Consider the following 14,568-nt stretch of genomic DNA (forward strand, 5'->3'; position numbering starts at 1 on the left):
GTTCCGGACCATATTCGGGGGTCCGGGCTGTGCGTACAGGGGTCCGGTGCTTCCTCGTGGAGGTCCGGTCCAACTGATTGCATCCTGGGATATATCATCTTTTCTGGCCACGTAGCGCCCCTGGAGCCGTCCACCTGGTAGGGTCTAGTGTTGTTCACCGCGCGGCTAGAGATTGTCGCACGGGCACCGTGCCTTCATACTGTAGTAAGGGATACCCCTAATTCAGGGTACCGACATCCACCATTATTCTATAGGTAAATTAATTTGGTACAGCTCGCGAGTCGGCTCTCGAGCTAGAACGGACTAGCTCGGCTCGACTCTCTAGACCAACGAGCTCAAAAACTAGGCTCGGCTCGTTCGAGGCTCGCGAGCCACTCCGAGTCAAGCCGAGACGTCCGATCTCGAGCGGGCTTGCGAGCAAAGGTACATAAGGATAATGCATAAGAGTTTCTGTTGTGCTCACTGGGGAGATAGGACATCACCGTTTCATGCGATATCCTCAAACTCCGACACTTAGTGGTGGCGCTCACGAATAAGAAAGACTTGAGGAAGGTTGAATTTATAGCAGGAAACTTTAGTACGTTTGGACGAGAACTAAAAGTTCTTGGAGGGAACCCTAAACATCTAGGAAGGAATGGAAAAATTCCTAACATCCGTACTAAAGGTGTCTCTATTTGGCCACATCTTGGAGATCTTGATTATCTGTTGGTGTTTCGAACCGGTACTAAAGAGTTGAACTTTAGCACCGGTTCTTCGCTACATTTAGTACTAAATATATCTCTACATATTAGTAATAGTTGGTGTCTTGGACTGGCACTAAAGGCTTAATATTAGTACCAGTTAGTGTGTTGAACCAGTGCTAATGCATGTGCTTCACATGAACTTGTTATTTAAAACTAGTAATGATAATTGGATCAGTACTGGTTTTAAATCAACCGGAACAAAAGTTGATGGACGAAATCCTCATTAATTCTCCAGTAATGCTACGGTTACTCGTTAGCGGTTACTATGGGCTAGTTTGGGAACTCCATTTTCCCATTGGATTTCTATTTTCCAAGGGAAAATAAACTAATTTCCCTTGGTAAAATGAAAATCCCTTGGGAAAATGTGGTTCCCAAATTAGCCCGAATAGTGTATGGTTTTCCAATAGTTTCTATTCCAGCACTGTAATTTGAATCATCTCAATTATATTCCACTCTAGTTTTCCATTTTATTGTTTGCGAAATCGTATATGAGAAAACAAAATAATAATGTGATTCAAAGAAACGATATTGAAAAATGTTTTTATCGTTCCCGAACATTTTCAAGTTTCAGTCCTAGAGTGGCATATAGATCTTGTTAGAGAAATAGGCATTTTCAGTTTTAATTTAATCCAGAAAACCACAGTGATGTATGTGACGACATGTATGTACATGTATGTATCACTACTCACATAAGCAGTAAACAATAGTAAAACATGCACAATTACTAAGAATAGAATGTACCCTGCGGAGGGACCGACGCTCAAGGCATAAGTGACTCCATTAATTCACACGATACATCTCGTGTGTATGTTCGATGTAGCCATACGCAGTCGATGCAGGCAGATGTACGCAGTGTAGTCCCTCAAACGGCGACGGTGGCGAGGAACCCGATCAGCGCTGGTCGAGCTGACGAAGCGAGCAGTCGCGAGTACGCTCCCTAAAAACCTGATCGCCCGCACACCCGTGTGAAAGGGAAATAGGGTTTAACCTTTTCCTATAAATAATTTTGGTGGTTGAATGCCCAACACAAATATTGCACTAACTAGTTTGCTTTAGAGTATATGATATACAGGTGCATAAAGGTTTAACACAAATCAATAAAAGATTGAAGAAAGGGTTCAAATTCAAAAGGAGCAAGAAACCGAGTGTGCCCTGGTCTGGCGCACCGAACTGTCTGGTGTGCCACCGGATAGTGTTCGGTGCATCAGAACCGTACAACTCCAAACTCGCCACCCTCGAGCTTCTCTAGGTGTGCTCCGCTATAATTCACCGGACTGTCCGATGCACCAGCAGAGCAACAACTCCTTCACGCAACGGTCGACTGCAAAAGCTGAAGAATCATATGAACAGTGCGCCGCAGAGCAGAGCAGCCGTCAGAGGCGCACCTGACAGTGAACAGTACATGTCCGGTGCGGCACCGGACTGTTCGGTGCCACTAGAAGACAAAGCCTCCAACGGTCGACCGCGCCCGAACCCTAATGATTGGGTGACGTGGCTGGCGCACCGGACAGTGTCCGGTGGCGCACCAGACTGTCCGGTGCGCCCATCGACAGCAGCTTAACCCCAACAGTTGTTTGGTGGTTGTGGGCTATAAATACCCCTCAACCACCTCCACTCTAGCAACCATCCAAGCATTCCACACATTGCATTCAATACAAAAGCAATAGACTTCACTCCAAGACACAAATCAAGCGATCGATCCACTCAAAGTCCCAAATTCAACTCTAGCGCATTAGGGCTTGTGAGAGGATCACTTGTGTTTCTTGTTGCTTTCGTTTGCTTGGTTGGCTTTCTTTTTCTTGTCCTTGTTACTCTCAAGTGCTTTGTAAGCAAGAAAAGAGACACCAATTGTGTGGTGGTCCTTGCGGTGTCTAAGTGACCCGTAAGAAGTAAAGAAGAAAGCTCACTCGGTCTAAGTGGCCGCTTGAGAGAGGGAAAGGATTGAAAGAGACCCGATCTTTGTGACCACCTCAACGGGGACTAGGTTCTTTAGAACCGAACCTCGGTAAAACAAATTACCGTGTTCATCCGCTTTATTTCTTGGTTGATTTGTTTTCCCTCTCTCTCCCGGACTTGATATTTGTTCTAACGCTAACCCCGGCTTGTAGTGTGTGCTTAAGTTTGTAAATTTCAGATTCCGCCTATCCACCCCCTCTAGGCGACTTTCACTGTGCAAGTGTCGCTCTGCGGTCGGCGATTTCGGAGGCCTGCTCTCCCACACTCTCTGTGCTCGCAGAAGGTGGGACGGGAATGATTGTGTGCAACGCGTCTAAGACTGTTCGGTGTTCGTACGTGTTGTTGTAAGCAGAAGCAGCCTCACCTTCTCCGTATATATATACACCGTAAAGGGAGGTAAACGGACAACAACGGTCGCCACCAGAGCCACCGTTACAGCCAGTCAGAAACTGACGCCATCAGCGACGTCTGTTACTAGCTGACAACCATTACAACTTGGTTGTTACTAACCATAACCCAGGAAACGACCAGTAACGTACGACAGTAATGGACGGTCATCACTTTAGGCAAAATGCGCAACCGTTAGGAAGGAATATTCGGACCAAGGTCCAATCTACCACGGCTACGACCATGGCCTGGCCGGCGGCGCGCGTGCATGTGGCAGTCCTTCATCCTTTTCTCTGCTTCTCGATAGATGTACCAATGGTCCACCTATTTAAGTTGATTGAATTATCCCTTAAACTTCCGGTATGGTACTAAAGTACTAGTACACCATGGCATTAAAGTGAGCCTTTAGCATTGACTCTTATTGAATAATAATATGGGTCAGGCTCACATTAATTCAACAGATCTTCGAATTCATTTGTCCTGATAATATTAATACATGACAATGGAGTAATCTAGCAACGAATTTACGACAGTTGATGTTTGTCAGTACGATTGCTTGCCACTCAGATGAGACCTTGTTCGGTTATTCCTATCCCATGTGGATTGGATGTGATTGGAAAAATTTAAGGAAAGATTTAATTCGTTTGGAGTTGAAACCCGTTGAGGGTTGTTTCCACACTAATCAATGTGGATTAGAAGGGATTTGTTGTGTTTGAATCCTTAGACCATCTCCAAAAGCTTCCCAGAAGTCTCCCCTAAATCTATTTTTTTTTTGGGAAAAACACAAAAACATGTCTCCAACAGTTTCCCTAAAGTGCCCCCAACTTTTTCATAGCACTTAAAACTCCCTCATTTGTAGCTACAAATAAGGGTTTTTTTGGGCTCCCCAGAAACAAACTGCTGCTTTAAGGGATCTATTGGAGAAAGGATTAAAATTTACCCCCAATTATTATTTAGATGTCCCTTAAAACTGATTTTAAGGAGTCGTTTTATGGAGAGCTCTTGGAGATGCTCTTAGTAAGTCAAAATCCCTCCTAAAACATGTCAACCCCTATAACCCATATGGATTACTTAATAGGAGTATCATTTAATTCATATGGATTGCGGATAAAACGAATAAGTACTGAAGTGGATGGGAAATATATATGTACGTTCCTTCTGCACCAAATGTTCAACGGTTAGTCAATATGAGAATTGAAATCCTGTTACTGTTATTGTATATATTGTGCGCGTTTGGCCGGCTTCTTCAACATAAATAAGATGTCAAAATCGCTGCAACGTACGGGGCCTATCAATACCCGAAGACAAAAAGGACTACACGACACATGGAATAATAATGAAAAGATTCTTCCTGTGCATGCATGGGCAAAACACAAATGGCGTTTTTTTTTTTTGCCTCTGGCCGCATCAAAAGGAGAAGTTTCAGCAAAAAGCCCAAGAGTTGACTAGCTTTTCTGAAGTCTTGTTTACATTGAGTTGAAAAAATGTTTCTTGTAATAAGCTGTGAGCTTAATTAGATTACAACAGGTGATCCACAGTTTAAGGTAGTATATCCCAAAATTAATATCCACTCCGACTGGTCATATATATATTGGCAGTCGATTGGGTAAAGAATTGTTAAAAAAATCTTGTTCCTGTAACAGAAAAATATCGCAAAAATAAGAGCTCGAGCATGGATTTACGTAGCACAGGCGGACCCAATGCAAAGTATCAAATGCAGTCGTCCAAGAACTCTGACCACCAGTCGGTCATGTCCTTGACTCCCTCATCATCGGCCCCTCTCTGTGCCAGCCGCAGCCGCTGCTGCGTGGAGACGTCCTCGTCGCCGTCCTCGTAGCTGGAAGATGTGTCGTCGGTGGGCGCAGCCCTTTTCCTCTTCTGTCCCGTTTGGTCACCGTCTGGCAGCGCAGTAGATGGCGCCGGCGGCTTGTTCTCGTTGCCGCCACCCGTCGCGGCGGCGGTGCTGGACCGGCGGCGATCGAACTGCCGCAGGCACCCGGACTTGGTGTAGAGCCGACACAGGCTGTACTGGCTCCACGTCTGCAGAGAGAAACAGAGACAGCAATGCACCTTTGGGCGTCGCGTCGCAAGAAATCGCGCAACTTGTGCGCGTGTGTGCCTGTGCCCTCACGACTCGCGTGACTACAGTGTGCAATTAGCAGATAGTGAAGTGATAAGCAGGCACTTTTGTCGGCTGACCGGAGCCATGCATGAGTTAGTTACCTGGAGAGCATGGCTCGGCGGCGCCGGAGCAGCGACGGCGGCGGTGGCGTCGTCGTCCTCGAAAGCCTTGTACTCGTTTAGCTTCCATTTGGTCTTGGCCCCCGCCGGCGCGCGGCCGCGGTAGAACACCATGGTCTTCTTGGTCCCGATGGGGCGGCCGTCGGCGGCGTAGACCAAGCCCGGGGTGCCCGCCGCCTTCCAGTAGCCGGACGGCGTGGTCCGGCTGGGGCGCCCGCCCCGCGCCTCGCGCTCCTGCCGCGGGCAGAAGTAGAACCACGGCTCCTCGTTGCCGGAACACGCGCCGCGGTGCGCCTCTGCATATGGATGCAATCGAGGCATCGTTGAGTAACTAACTAACTAACCAAAGACATGCAGCTAGTCGATCGGTCGATGGACTGTGCTTTTGCCATGATGGACGACGCTACGCTAGCTTTCTGCGGATGGGACGTCGAATGAACGTGCCTGAGATCAGGTCCCATGGATCAAGGGTGCAGACGTCGGCGACGGGGATGACGCGCTCGATGTCGGCGCGGCGCGTGCCGCTGAGCTTGTTCCTGAGGTAGAAGCAGATGAGCTCCTCCTCCGTCGGGTAGAAGCGGAACCCTGGGGCGAACTCGGCCATGTCGACGACGGTGTATAGGTCGCCCGTACGTGGTCGTGTTGACTGTTGAAGAAGAACGCAACGTACTACGCTACGCTTCGAAAAAGGCTCCAAGAACAGAATGAGAATTGAACACAGGTAGGTAACGTCAGGTTATATATATAGGCAGGCTGGATGCGCGTTGTTGTTGTCGAGAGTTTGACATGGTGATGGTTTAATTTCACGCTGCTTCATTGCCAAAGAATTTTCCTTTCTCGTGCTGTGGAAAAAGGGGGGAGTGGAGGTTGCATGCTGCGGTACTGCGACGTGCGCTTTAATTTGTGGTGTGGAGTGGAGGACGACCGGGTCAGTCTTCTTTTCGCTCTTTTCTCTAGTTGTTGTGTCTATTCTGTCTTCATTTTACTTATATTATTATTATTATACGTATTAGACTTGGAGTAACTCTGTGATGAGGATTATTATGCTCTCGGTACTACAGGATAACTGGCCGGGCAAATATTTGGGAACCAAAACATCTGAAGTGACCTCGTTGAAGAACGGAGGCGCGTAAAATAGTTTCCAAATGCAAAGTCAGTAGCTGCATGCGGACAGCAGCATCAGGCTAGCTAGTTGCAATGCCCGCTTCTCTCAGTGCCTAACCTCCAGCAACACCCCCCCTTAACTTTAGATTACTTTACGGCTGCTAACAGGTTGATACAGTTAGCATCTACACGACCTTGTTTAATTTATTTGTTTACCAACATCTAGAGCATATGAGGCACTTGGCCTTGACGGTTTCGACAAAAAAAAACCTACTATTCAATTAAGCTTTTCATGTAATCGATGTGCAATTAAACTAACAAAAGTTATAAAGAAATTCTCTACCAAAATATATCAAATTTGGAGTTCTAACAAGTCATCATATATTAAAAAATAAAAAAAACACACAAAATCTTATCCAATATAAAAGTGATTAAAAACTCTTTTATGGCTCTTAATATGGGACGGGTTAGAACTTGGAATTTGATGTATTAGTAGAGTAAATAATAAAGTATATTTCCAAAAAAATGCTTTAACAATTTTTAACAACCTTTAGTAGTTTACTTACACAACAATTGCTGGAACGGTTTCATTACACAGCAGCATCCGGCTAGTTGTAATGGCCGCTTCTTAGTGTCCGGCAACCCACCCGCCCTTTAATTGTAAGATTACTTGCGGCTGCTAACAGGTTGACACAGTTAGCAACTCAACGACCCTTAGCTTGTTCAATTTATTAGTTGACCATCTACAAGCGCAGATCAAGCACTTGCGTGACAGTTTTGTTAGAAACTATTGTGCAATCAAGTTTTATGTGTGACTAACTAACTATGAAAAAAAAATTAAACTTATAGACGTATTTTATTATTTACTCTACCAATATATATTAAACTCCGAGTTCTAATTTAAAAACATAAATAAAGAGATAAAAAAACAAAACCACTTGCATTATAAAGGATTAAAAATGATAAAAAATTGTCTTCTATGGCCCTTAACACAGCATAAATTAGAACATAAAACTTGATATATTTATAGAGTAAATAATGGAGCAGGTCTTAAAATTATTTTGAGAATTTTTCATGATTTTTAATAGTTTGATTGCAAGAAAAGTTCCATTATTGTGCAGAAGTTTTTGCAGATGGTTTTCACTTCATTTTTATTTGGGTTTTGAGGAAGTGGTTAAGGATGCTTTTGTGTCCTTAGTGCGGGAGGTTGAGCAGAAACTTCTCAGATGTGATGTTATTTCCCCCCTAACTCCAAAGGACGACAGAGCCATCACCCTTACTAGCCGCAGCTTAACATTTTTTTTTGTTTCAAAAGAGCTGAATTACATGTTGATCAAGATTTGACATAGGTTGACTTCTCAAAATCAAACTACTTTTATTAAATACAGATAATATATTTTGGATAGCCTTGTTGCCGGTTGCGAGATTATTTATGGCGTTGTTAGAAACAAGGAAAAAGTGATCGTGCAAACCGCGCAAGAAGTCATTATATATATTTTTGAAAACAACTCTCTTACCGTGCACCAACTTTTAAAATGATTCTTGCACCTCTCCTCATATATTTTTAAATACATCATCATACATTCTATCATCATGTTGGTTTGCACAGTTTACACCAAGTGGTTAGTTTTGAATATGATACGTATGCATCAAGTGCAAACTAGCCACTTGATGTAGATCGTGCAAGCAAGCGATCTTGATAATTTTTGAAACAACCCTCCTACCATGCATCAACTATCAAAACAACTCTTCCACCTTCCCTGCTATTTTCAAATATGTCATTCCACCTCCACCAATATGTTGTTTGCACCTGATATGTTCGCTACTATATAACAAAGGTAATGATATATTTTGAAAAGCATCCGGTCCTACAAACTATAACCAAGGCAATTGAATCTTTTGAAAGTCCTTTCATGGTTAACCTAGTAACATCTACCTTAATTACAATGTTAATCAATGCAAAATTTTATATACTGAGCTAAATTATTATTATTTTGTAAAATACGGTACAGATGATCAAAGGGAGTATATACCACGCGAGTAGTCGAGTACTTACGTAATGCTTAGGGCTTGTTCGGTTGCTAGGGGATTGGAGGGGATTGAAGAGAATTAAATCCCCTCCTATTCAATTTTAAATAGAAGGGGATTTAATCCCCTTCAATCCCCCTCAAACCACTAGAAACTGAACATGGTCTTAAGTGGATCGACGCAAAAGTCCTAGACCCCTCACCCTAGTTAATAATTTAAATTGGTATGGTACTATGCACTCATGCATGTTCCTTTTGCTTTTTATTCTTTTATTAGCAAAAGAAAGGTTTTGTCCCGCTTCGACAGCGAAAAGGTTGATCTGCGGTAACAAAAAAAATCCAGCCACTTATTTCTTGACGTGTTCAATGACCCATAGTACATAAAGCGATCTGCAGTCTAGTCACGAGATCTGGCTAACAGGGGCGAGGAAATCCTCTGAATAAAACGTTGATCTCACTAAAATCCAACCAACGATCCAACCCGTTGACCCTAATAGATGTTGGGATATCTAAATGAATTATCCATTTTTTCCCTATCAACCTAGATTTTTGAGCTAAACTATTCAATACATGAAACATAATAAAGTATCAAAGGCAGACACATGTCTTGATTTTGAATCCTGGACAGAATCCGTTAATTTTTAGTTTTAACCTAAGTAAGAGTCTATTTGATATATGTGGTTAATTAGGATAAAAATCTATTTGATATATATTGTAAATTAGGATTAAAAAAGTCTAAATTAGTTATGGTTCAATAACAACTAGTTGCAGATTTGTCTAAAAATCTAGCACATCTATTAGCTCTCATGGATGTACTACTAGAACTAATTTTTAGCTAGTTAGTAATATGCTATTGTATATAAAGAAATACTAAATAGAAGCTAATAGTTCAGCTAAGCCTACAAATGAAAACGGTCGTTAAACACTAAAACCATTATTTTTTTCATATTTTTTATCGGAAACAAAATCGAAAACGGTAACTTTAGAAATAGAAACGATATCGGTATTTCGGAAACATCGGAAACGAAATTTTGGTGCGGAAAATACACCGGTAACTATCGAAATCCAAAATACGATCGGTAAACATATCAAACTTCACAATACAACAAAGTTGACAAAAGATCACAAAGACCACAAGTTCACAATCCATGATATAACAAGTTCACAATATAATAAGTTCACAAGGATCGCAAATTTATAATATAAAAAGTTTACAAATATCACAAGTTCACAATATGACAAGTTCACGGTATAACAAGTTCACAGACTCAAAGTTCACAATTCACAATATCCACTTGATCTAGCTGACATGGCATGCTTACTTATGAAATATTTTTTCCTCACATAAAGAGTTTTTTTCACAGCATCACATGAAAATCCTAAAACCTAGTATGTGCAAAAGACAGATTGTTATATATTACTAATACATAACATGTGCATAGAAAATAGTTGATTCGTTCGAGAGATAATAATCGTTAATCCCAACTGCTTTCCAACACCATCTAACCCAAAAAAATCTTAAGGCGTCCAAAAAATACAAAATTAAGTAATCCTTATCTAGAGACGTACATGCGATGCGAAAAATCACATGCTGGAAAATTTCGAAAAATTCCGAGACACAATTCTGGAAAATTCCGAGACACAAATCCGGTAATTTCCGACAAAAATCGGTAACCAAAGGAAACGGTCGGTAAAACACACCACGCCGATTTCGAAAATCGATTATATTTTCGAAAAATACTGTTACCGGTGAATACGATCGAAAAATTTCGAAATCGGTTTCCGGAATACCGAAAAATCAAAACTGTTTTCATCCCTAGCTAAGCTTTTAACCAGCTATTATCTAGCTATCTAAACGAACTCAGCTAATTTAGACCAATTTTGGGTCCTAGCTAATAACTAATCCTACCAGATCTAAACAGCAGGGCACGTGTTAACTACTTGTCAGGACTCATAATCATAAGCAGTGCTGGTATTGAAACCTTCAAACATTCTAATAAAGGAGAAAACAGTGGAAGTTGACTCGCACAAAACGGTCAGCTAGCTCGAGGGTCTAGATACCAGCTGTTATATATATTCCATGTTCCTGCAATTTATTTTGTCTGCTCTACCTTGGAGAAAAGACGAAATTACGAACTCGATGTTGAACTGCCATGCATTCTGAACTGTTCAGTGTTGGACCTTTTCATGTTTGTTGTGAATAATTGTGATAGGCAGGCAAAATTGTACTCTCTGCAGACCAAGAGACCATAATCACTGGAGTCCATTTCGCTAGCTGCTGATGGTATACATGAGTGCTAAAGTGTCGTTAGTACACAAGGGTTGTGTCTGTCAACTCCTAATACCATAGATAGTAGTGGTCAGCTGCCCAGCTCGTTTACCGGATCGACGACAAATTAAAACGTGTGATGTAAAGCCGACCGCGCACTTTGGATGTATGTATGTACTTGTCGATAAAAGGTCCACGCGCAACGAGCGGCAGTCGTGCTTGCTTTCTCTCTTTTTCTCTCCCGCATAGCGTATACGATGGAACTGGAACTCCGCACACTCTCTGCTATCCGGTGTTTTGACAGTCAGACAATGATGGTCCAAAGCAAGGTACTCGTTGCTGTTCCCCAACAACACACGAAAGCACTAGCTAGGAAATGAATTTTAAAATCTAGGAACTCAAAACGAATATTTAGATCCCCAAACTATCTCAAATAAAAATACCATCAACTACAAAGTTCTAGATTACATTAAGATAGCAAACTTTGTGATTTTAGGGGACTGAGACAAGATTTAAAATAGAGTTTGTTCTAATTATTTTTTATATATACATGTTACCAATATAAGGACTCAATATACATCTAAAAATATTTATTTATATCAAATAGCAAGTAAATCAAAAGATACCAGCATCATTTCTAGTTGTAGTCCTCACAACATGAGGGCACATGGGTTGAGAGTTGAGACAACCCAGGGTTAATCCAGGCCATGGTTCACTCGATGTTGTATTGCCACCACTATTCTACAATTGCCTTCCTCTCGTTAGGAGCCAAGGGGTTGTAAAGGAGAGCCTCCACATGCTCAAAAAGACCAAAAGAGATAACAATGCTAAAGCTGAGGTGTCATCATGCTTGTCACGATGTCCAATGCTGAGAGGGGCTTCCAAGCTTGGAGGCTGGCTCTAAAGGGCCCTAGAGCGAAGCTAGGGGAGTGACACATGCCAAAGGATGACAGTCTCCCAACGTATAGTGAGGAATCCATCGTGAGGCTTCTAGGGCGTTATGCACACTGAAAAGAGCATGGACAGCAGCGGAACCAGCAGCGGCAACGCGATGTGACACCACTGATAGGTTGCCAGACTGAATTGATAGAGGAAGTTGTTTAGGCAATACCAAAAGAAAAGGATGAACTTGATTTGGCACCAACTCCGCTTGGGACAGCATACTAGATTGAACAAGACCATCACATCCTCTACAACATGACACACGATCAACATTGCTAGAGTGGTGTCTGAGGCCATCGTTCCATCGATTGGGTGTGCAAATGAATCCATTACTGTGCAACACAACAAAGCACGTCATGCCCTACATGGCATGCCAAATATCATTGGGATGTGACACCATGCTACTAAGGTTTCCAAAGAGAAATAGAGAGATAGGGGGAATCAGCCTAGGATTACGCAATAGAGTGTTGACATGGCAGTATGCACACATACGATGATGTTTGATCTCTCGTAATACCTACATCCTCTATGTGTTGGATGTAAAGATGCAACCATGGACAAAGTTTACATACCCAGATGATGACTGTCACACCCGGTTTTAGAAGGCAAACCGAATGCGAACCATGTACGTGCCAGGATCAGTTATTCACGTACACAGCAGTTACATAATATGGACATCATCACACAGTGCTCAAAATAGTATTAATAAGGGAAATAGTCGATTACATCATACGTCTGAGACGTCCATATAGTTCTTACAATAAATCAAAGTGCGGAAAAGAAACGTAGATAACCGCGGCCTTCACAGGCAGCCAACTGGGGGTTGCCGCTAACCCACACCTAGAACTCGTCGTAATCTTGGAACTCCTGGAAGTCTCCTTCCACAGCTTCATCTTCTCCTGAGCAGTGGTTGCAATGCTGACAACCTGGGGATGGGGGGGGGGGTTTGGTGTGTAGAGCAAGGGTGAGTACACATCAACATACTCAGCAAGTATCCTGTTTGGCTGTAGTGGACTAGCTTTATGTGGGGATAAGTCAAGCAGTTGCTTTTAATTGGTCAGATTATTACTTACTAGTAGAAAGCCAAGTTTTAGCATTAACCCAAGTTATTAACCCAAACGTACTCCTTTCCAAACGGAAAGAGTACCACTTACCAGCATCATAGTCATAACCAGAATCATCGATCTCATAACCACCTGTACCAAAGTATCTCTGATCAAGTACCACTAATCACTGGAGCTCCCTTGGCCGCTCATAACCGTGAGCACGGCTGATATATCAGTTTTCAAACACTCTGCAGAGGTTGTGCACTTTACCCACAAGCCGTGATTCCCATTCTGCCCGGAGAGAGCTACTCCCCATTGACCACTACCTAGGTGGCCTAGCAGGGCATCACTACGTAGCCTTTACAAAGATTCCCCGGGGCTGTAGCCACCCGTTAGGTTTCCTAAATGCACCGCACTCCTCCCCAAGGGGCGAACCCAAACTTGGCAGAGCGAGCCGCATACACCGAGCCCCATTGACGGCACGACGGCTAAGTGAACTACACCCCGGATCCTCTAATTATTCAGCTAAGGGCACCCCATTCCACCCTCATGGTTGCACTGTTTTCCCGGGCGGTCATCCATAGAACAGGTCCTTACGGAGAGGCACTCGAGAAACCGCTCGAGCCCCCTTAAAGGCCACAAGTACAACATCATAATAAGAGAAGGGAAAACAGCGTATCATAGATAATCTCATCATGTTCATTGATTAGAGTTAAGCAATAGCATAAAGCTAAACAGTAATAATCCAACCCAGATAGGTAAACAAGGACATGGATAACAAAAGCTAGTCAATCCTTAGGCATAAATGTGTAAAGCGGGAGGTGAATTAAATAATGAATAGGACATAGATAGGTCAAGGGACACTTGCCTCCACCAACCGACTGCTGCTCAGGGGCTTCTCCTGCGAATTCCTCGGGCTCTTCGACCGGATCGTTCTCTATGCGAGCGCAAACATACATACATCCACATATTTAATACAAAAGAACAGTACACCATACAAGGGAACAAATAAAGCGAATATGCATCAAGTATGACATTTGACATTGCATTTGTTATGGTTAGAAAGAAACGGGAAAGGGTCTCGCAGGGGGTTAAATCTTATGCACTAATGATTAGTTAAATTATGCACTCTAGTTTCAATAGGTTCCTAACAAAAGAATTCTGTTATATGCACTAGTGGGAACCTAATCATTTTAAGTTGATCAACATCGCACGAGATAAACAATTAACTACATGAATCAATTAGCATAACGGAATTTTAAATTAAGCTTCATATTTCAATAACATTAACAATGATTAGCCTACCTAAAATAAAATAACTATGATCACATAAAGTAAATAAAATAAAATAAAAATAAAAAAAATAAAAAAAACAGAGGGGGGGGGGGGCGGTTGAACCGGCCCTAGGGGCGGTTGAACCGGCCCTGCGCAGGGGGCGCGGCCAAGGGCCAGGCGGCCGGGGGCGGCCAGGCGGCCGGGGGCGGCCAGGCGGGCGGCCGGGGCGCGCGGCCAGGGGCGCGCGGCTGGGCGGGCGGCCGAGGGCGCGGCCGGGCCAGGGCGCGGCCGGGCGGGCTGGGGCGCGGCCAAGGCTGGCCAGCGGCCGGCTGGGCGGCCAGGGGGCGCGCCGGGGGCGGCCAGCGGCCGGCTGGGGGGCACGGCCGGGGCGGCGGCCGAGGAGAGAGGAGGGGGAGGGGAGAGGGAGGGAGGAGGGAGAGAGGGAGGAGGGGGGAGAGAGGGAGGAGGGGGGGCTCACCGGCGAGGGGCGGCCGACGGCGAGGGCGGCGGCCGGCGCTAGGGCAGGGGCGGCGCTAGGGCAGGGGGCGGGTAGGGGCGGCGGCTAGGGAGAGAATGAG

The 14,568-nt window shown here is 43.9% G+C and overlaps 1 protein-coding gene across 1 annotated transcript; it reads right to left on the minus strand.

The window, feature by feature from the left end:
• Window positions 1-4,536: 4,536 nt before the first annotated feature.
• On the minus strand, window positions 4,537-6,128 carry LOC103630400 (putative NAC domain-containing protein 61). The gene has a single exon (XM_023300328.2). It carries the CDS (start codon window positions 5,646-5,648, stop codon window positions 5,229-5,231), a length of 420 nt encoding a protein of 139 aa, XP_023156096.1. The 5' UTR covers window positions 5,649-6,128; the 3' UTR covers window positions 4,537-5,228.
• Window positions 6,129-14,568: the final 8,440 nt, after the last annotated feature.

This window comes from Zea mays, chromosome 6 (genome assembly GCF_902167145.1).
Source record: "Zea mays cultivar B73 chromosome 6, Zm-B73-REFERENCE-NAM-5.0, whole genome shotgun sequence".
Lineage (NCBI taxonomy): Eukaryota > Viridiplantae > Streptophyta > Magnoliopsida > Poales > Poaceae > Zea > Zea mays.